This window comes from Crassostrea angulata, chromosome 7 (genome assembly GCF_025612915.1).
Source record: "Crassostrea angulata isolate pt1a10 chromosome 7, ASM2561291v2, whole genome shotgun sequence".
Classification (NCBI taxonomy): Eukaryota; Metazoa; Mollusca; class Bivalvia; order Ostreida; family Ostreidae; genus Magallana; species Magallana angulata.
In genome coordinates, this window is record NC_069117.1 from 30,574,669 (window position 1) to 30,580,802 (window position 6,134).

The following is a 6,134-nucleotide window of genomic DNA, read 5'->3' on the forward strand; positions in this document are numbered from 1 at the left end:
TATTTTGAATATGTTTCAAACAATCTTTATTTTAAAATCAATCAATTTACAGTATATTCCATAGGAAGTCTTGTACTTTACAGACGCTCATTGTCCATTGTTGTATTTTTGAAGGGTGGGTACCAGTTCTGTAAAAAAGCAAACCCGAATCATAAACAGTACAAAACACATTCAAAGTACTGAAGCAAGGGAGATGATTTAATTGATTATTATTTAAGGATTAAGGAATCATTCTTTTATCATTATGAGTGATAATTTTGGTCGGGGCTTGGTCAAATCCATTACAGCCCAAAGGTCTTTATGATAGATTTGACCACGCGCCGACCAATTATTACCTCATAATATTCAAAAAATGTTTTCTTATTACTTAAATTTACATTATTTCCAATTTCTACAGTTTAAAACAATATTTTAAAATAACTTTTTTTAATGTAGCACATGCTAGTATGTATTACTACGCGGTGCAGCCAATAACGTGTTTCGGTTATGCTATATGACCCGCCCATTTTGTGTCGCTCATCTTTTATGAAATTATTGGGTTATAGGTTTCAAAATTGATTCGTAATGCTATCACAGACAAACACAGTTGAAAATGTTAATATTTATTTCAAAATCACGATAAGTAACTTCGCATGACAATTAAGTAGTATCTTGGTTGTGTTTGAATGGTTAGTCTTCACTTAGTATTTTTTTGTCTAATGTGAATTATTGGGCTTCTCCGATAAGAATTCCGAACTGTAGACGGAAACTCGGAAATTGGTGGTGGTTAATAACATCCCCGCGAATAAGCAAAAAAACCAACAATCCACAAAAATTGGCCCCGCGAATTATGATATCATAAAAATATTATTAAGCTACATGTGTTTAGACACACGATTCTACCTCTTTCATCCAGACTGCCGTCCCCGTCAATGTCCCCGTCTTTCAGGAATCGATTTGCTGCAGAATATGCGGTATCGAAATCGAAGTTGATGAAATACATGAAAAAGTTTTGGATTTCTTCCCCTGAGAGACGGCCGTTGTGATCCGAGTCCCCGAATTCCATCATCATTGCATGTTCAGTGGCCAAATCCTGTGATCTCTGCATCAACATAGAAAACTATCAATTGAATGTTTGACCATAACGTTTCCATATTTATCGTAAAAATTATGAACGTTTTATTGGCCAAGATACAGATATAATATTTATACATGTATAACACATGTTCTCATATATTCAGATAGGGGAACAAAATCAACCATTGATTAAAATAGCTTAGATTTTTCTAAATTGTTTCACAAGATACCGGTATATCCTTGTGTGTCCATATTTCGACAATCTTAATCTATACATGTAAGTCTTCATTACTTACGATATGAGCAGTAGTTTTCAAATTCAAGATGTTTATAATGAAAAAAGCAACCATAGCTTGCTTTTTTAACATAAGCCGATTAACCTTTTTGCATTTCGTTACTTCCACTCACAGAGTATAAATTCATCAACAAAATAACAGGTGCCGCTGTAACGACAAAAAGTAACGACGAAAAGTGACCCCCATAGAATAATGACCCAGAGGTCAAATTTCTATGGAGAAAACTGACCCAGAGTCAGTATACTATGACAAGTAGAGTCTTTTTTCTACAGTAAAAAAACATTCCAGACAAGTAGCTATATAGATCTACGACCCTCACACGTTGAAAATTGACCCCCATTTTTGACCTCGTTCATATCTACATAAAATTTAAGACATTAGAGGCGATATGATCATATGTGTAGCAATTATGTTTGGCGAGGGGCGGGGGAGGGGGAAACGAAAGCAATTGAAAGATTAGGCAGAACTATGGATGCGCGTCTCGTTTTACACTTTATATATATAACATCAATTTGATCAAAGCGATGTCTGTGTTTATTTTGATGGACTCCTCAGCTTGCCTTGTGAAACGCCTTTGCTAAGCCTTTTTAGGACTGTGTCCTCCCCCTAAAGGTACATACAGGCACGTACGTACATCGCATTTCCGTTCCGCGTTTTAGCAACTCCCTTGTATGGATTTTAAATCAAGATCAGTGATGTACGTGCAAGTCATAGATATCTATTGTGTGTGTTTATACACCGATTAAATCAATTAAACTTAAACAGTCGGTCATTTGTTATAAGTATTTTTTCCATATAATTTATCATAAAACATTAAAAAGCGTCGAATTTTTAATATCTAAGAGAAATCAATAAATCCCAATGTAAATCTATGAAAATAAGAAATAGAAAAATTTTAAAATCTGAGGTCAGAAAGTTTTAAAGAGTCCAAATTTCGGGCTAGGCCAAAATTTCAGGCCAGGTCAAAATTTGTGGCAGGGCCAAATTTGAGGCCAAAAGTGAGTCCAGGCCAGGTCAATGGGTCCTGGCCAGGCCATGTTTTAGAATATGCCTTAAAAATGTTCTAGATCTGCGCCTATATTAATTATCCATTATAAACATTCAGTTGTTTTCTAAGGTACCTTTTTTGTGTTGCCAAGATGTAAGGATGTGGAACATTTTATATTCAGTGTAATATGATTTTTAAAATCGGACAATATTTTTTCCTTGTTTAATTTGAAAAAATAGACAGACTGAGATTTATAATTATGATGGGCAAAGAGATGGGTGATCAGAAAAGCTTACTCAAGCTGATCATTCGAACAAGCTGATACGGAAGAAATTTAAATTATATTTCTTATTATCTTAGTATTAAATAAATGTAATTCCGTAACCATAACCCCTGTATTTACCCTAAAGAAAATATACTGCAAATGAACAAGTAAACATAGAATATATATTGAAATATGGTCAATATTCTTCGGGGTCATTTACTTACAACCCACACGGAGAAAAATGACTCTAAGGTCCTAAATCTGACGATTTAACTATATTGCCTTGTCAGTTAAAGGAGAAAGTTCAAGGAGAAGAGCGTTCGATGCCTGTCGAATCCCCAGCACCTAGGATATTAAAACGATTTATGTTAATCTCATATTAAAGAATCTTGAAGATATGCATCAGTACATATATAATATAAAACTACATTACCTAATTTATAATAAACACACATTTATACTATAATTCTTATAATTTTCATTTCTATGATTATTTTCTTAACATTACAACGTGATCTTTTAAATCAATCTTTGAATGTGCCAGCGCTATAGTTTTTTTTTATAAAGTTATTTGGAATGGACAAGATCATTTTGTATAATTTTTTTCGATGTTTTCCAAAAAAAAAATTCTAGTAATATTTCATAAATATTTTGAAAAATAAAGTTGACATGAAAGGAAGCAAAAGCGCAGAATTTAAAAAGAAAAGTCCACTATGATTCGAACACCCTCTCAGTCGAGAGATACTGTTTACAGTCCTCCGCCTATCACACTGAGCTACGTTGAAACATACCCACCGTCGTTAATAACTTTTATAGTTTGACACTTATAAGTTTTTGTGAAAACCACGAATTTTGACGCATAATGGGTCTCAATTCAATTCAGTTTATTCGCTCAAACCATGGAATGGTACATGAGGTCAAGACTCCTCTTTAATAAATCAGGAATAAAAAGGATTAATAACTTATCCTTCTAATAAAATTACTTTAAAGATGGAGTCTAGACCCACTTGAAATTTGTCACAGCAAATGGTCAAAACGTTGAATGGCCTAATTTGGAAACCTATACCTCTTGTGTTAACAAAATGAAAACACGTAATTGACATACATCGTAAAATTTATAGTATAAACTATGTATACAAGCCAAGAATACATATTCTATTAACATTCGATCAAGTTCTTTTCTATTGCTTCAAGTGGGGGATATATAACGCCTTGTACGCCCCTCTCCTTAATCTTCACAACATTATTTGTTTTGTGGTTTTTTTGTTAATGATTCTTCAGTCTTTGCAAATGATACATAATAGGGTTCATCAAAGCGTTTTTATTTTTGTAGTACGATGATTTAAACTCAGAGTAAAGGTGGGTTTACAAAATTTACTCTTTTTTGTTAGGAACTTCAAAAATTTGTTTCTTTCTTGTTTGAAATGCGGTTTAATAAATACTTAGACGGCTGATTGTTAGTCTACCATAGTATCACATGCGCGGATCCAGAATTTTTTCCAGGGGGGGGGGGGGAGACGAAGGATAATTTGTTTGCCGGGGGGAGGGGGGGGGGGTCCGAGGCATATTTGCCATAATTTCATAAATTTTCATTTTCCAGGGCGGGGGGGGGGGGGCGGATGGGGGGGGGGATTGGGACCCCCAGACCCCCCTCTAGATCCGTGCATGTATCATATGCATAAAAAATGTTTATGTTCCTGCAAGAATGAATGAGATGTAAACAAAAAACAAACAACGTCGAAATTTGGACCCTGTTGATTAATAGTTATTCGACCATAAATTAAAAGCAGCATTGGTTTCTTATGTCTAATCAACCAAGGCCTGTAGGTATTTTCTGTTAGTTCTGTAGTGATCAAGTGACCACAATATGTTCGTTTCGTATATTTTACTGAATTTTGAGTCGATTCATGAGATTTCTTTTAATCATTTGCTCCTAATGAGTTCTGTCCTTTGTATGCCCTTGTAACTAAAGCGTCTGAGAGACTTACCCTGCTGAGGATCTGGTGAAGAGGCAGATGTGACTCTGCGCTAAACCACGTGAGCCAAACAACAGCGACACATATGGCGAACAGCTTCATTCTTGGAAATACTTTAAACAAATATAATTATCGAAAATTAAAGGAACAATCACAAATGCACAACGTAGATGCAATATTGTATCAGAGGAATTTCATAGTACTTCTGAGTAGCTCGTTAATTGGTTAATTACTCCATGAATGAAATAGATTCATATCAGGATTTCATTAACGATAAATATTTTACAAATTTCCACTCTATAAAATTTTCAATGCTTATTTAAACCAAATAATTTAATTGAAAAACGATGAAATAAAGAATAAGTCTGATTCAAGTTTTTTTTTTTTTCTTGAATAAGGTTGAAGGCTTATTTGCATTCAGATTTATCTTGAGACAATGCAGTATGTCGTTGACATATGAGTTTCAGGGTCATCATGATAATTTTTTTGTCGATCGTGTTTGCGACTGATCTCTCGTGAAACTACATATAGCTACTGATGCCTCAAGTCGTTGTTGAATACTGACATCTTACAAGTTCATGTACTTATATTCACTGTCTCGAGCATGTATACTGTCAGTTAGAATTACAATATATATTTAATTGATAGAAAAGTCTACATTAATCATTATACGATAGTATAAGATAGACAACGAGAGAGAGAGAGAGAGAGAGAGAGAGAGAGAGAGAGAGAGAGAGAGAGAGAGAGAGAGATTTAGATTTTGAATATATTACATTTAGATTCTAGTAGAGATTTAAGAAGGTTGGATGATCATGGTCATTTTAGAACCATTTTAACAGGAGCTTGGACTTTGGGTAGTTGTGTCAAACAGCAATGTGACGTAGCCCTGTCTATTTCATTGCTGGCCACTCGGCCATAGCTCATTGAAATCAAGAAGATTTGTCTGGCTTTTGAGCTAAGACTACGCAATCGGTGTATATTTCACTTCAAACCAGCGTCATTTTAAACTTGTTTTGAGGCAAGAAATAGATAGTTACATACTACCGAAAGTCAAAGGTCTTGTTAAAATGGTTCTAAAACTAAATTAATCTCCCTCAAGAGAGTAGCTATGTAACAAAAATTTGGAAACTATTCATAAATTTGGATTTTTTCACTTATTGATAGTTTATGGCCAAAAATATCGGACCTCAAATTTTAAGGTAGACATAATGGGTAATTTGTTGACAACCCAGCGTCCCTGTAAAATTTAAATTAAGATTACTCAATAGCATCACATTTTACCAACCTGAAAAAGAGCGGACTTTTCCAACCGTTCTCCTGGATCTCAGTTTAGGAAAGGAACCTGCTATAACAATTACAGGACGTCGTTACGGATTGCTACAGCGAATTCCTTTTAATATTCCATCGTCCAATTAGACGGCTGCAATTTGATGATGCAATATGATGTGACCAATCGATGGACGGGCCATCAAGCATCGATGCTAAGAGTCTGCAGTCATTGTGTGTAGTTAGCTGGAATTTCCACGTATTAAAGTTGACTTGGAATAAAAAAT

The 6,134-nt window shown here is 34.6% G+C and overlaps 1 protein-coding gene across 1 annotated transcript; it reads right to left on the bottom strand.

Annotated features, from left to right (window-relative positions):
- Window positions 1-6,038, bottom strand: LOC128155556 (uncharacterized). Its single transcript, XM_052817324.1, has 4 exons — window positions 5,867-6,038; window positions 4,594-4,694; window positions 883-1,081; window positions 1-128 (listed from the first exon to the last, which is right to left on the bottom strand). Exons 2-4 carry the CDS (start codon window positions 4,681-4,683, stop codon window positions 88-90), a joined length of 330 nt encoding a protein of 109 aa, XP_052673284.1. The 5' UTR covers window positions 4,684-4,694; window positions 5,867-6,038; the 3' UTR covers window positions 1-87.
- Window positions 6,039-6,134: the final 96 nt, after the last annotated feature.

Bases quoted from the DNA above. Each gene is read 5' to 3' on its own strand.
- LOC128155556 (XM_052817324.1), bottom strand. From the start codon at position 4,683: ATGAAGCTGTTCGCCATATGTGTCGCTGTTGTTTGGCTCACGTGGTTT. The intron at 1,082-4,593 runs GTAAGTCTCTCA...ATGTTGATGCAG, and splicing joins TTCACCAGATCCTCAGCAGG to AGATCACAGGATTTGGCCAC. The intron at 129-882 runs GTAGAATCGTGT...GCTTTTTTACAG, and splicing joins CGGCAGTCTGGATGAAAGAG to AACTGGTACCCACCCTTCAA.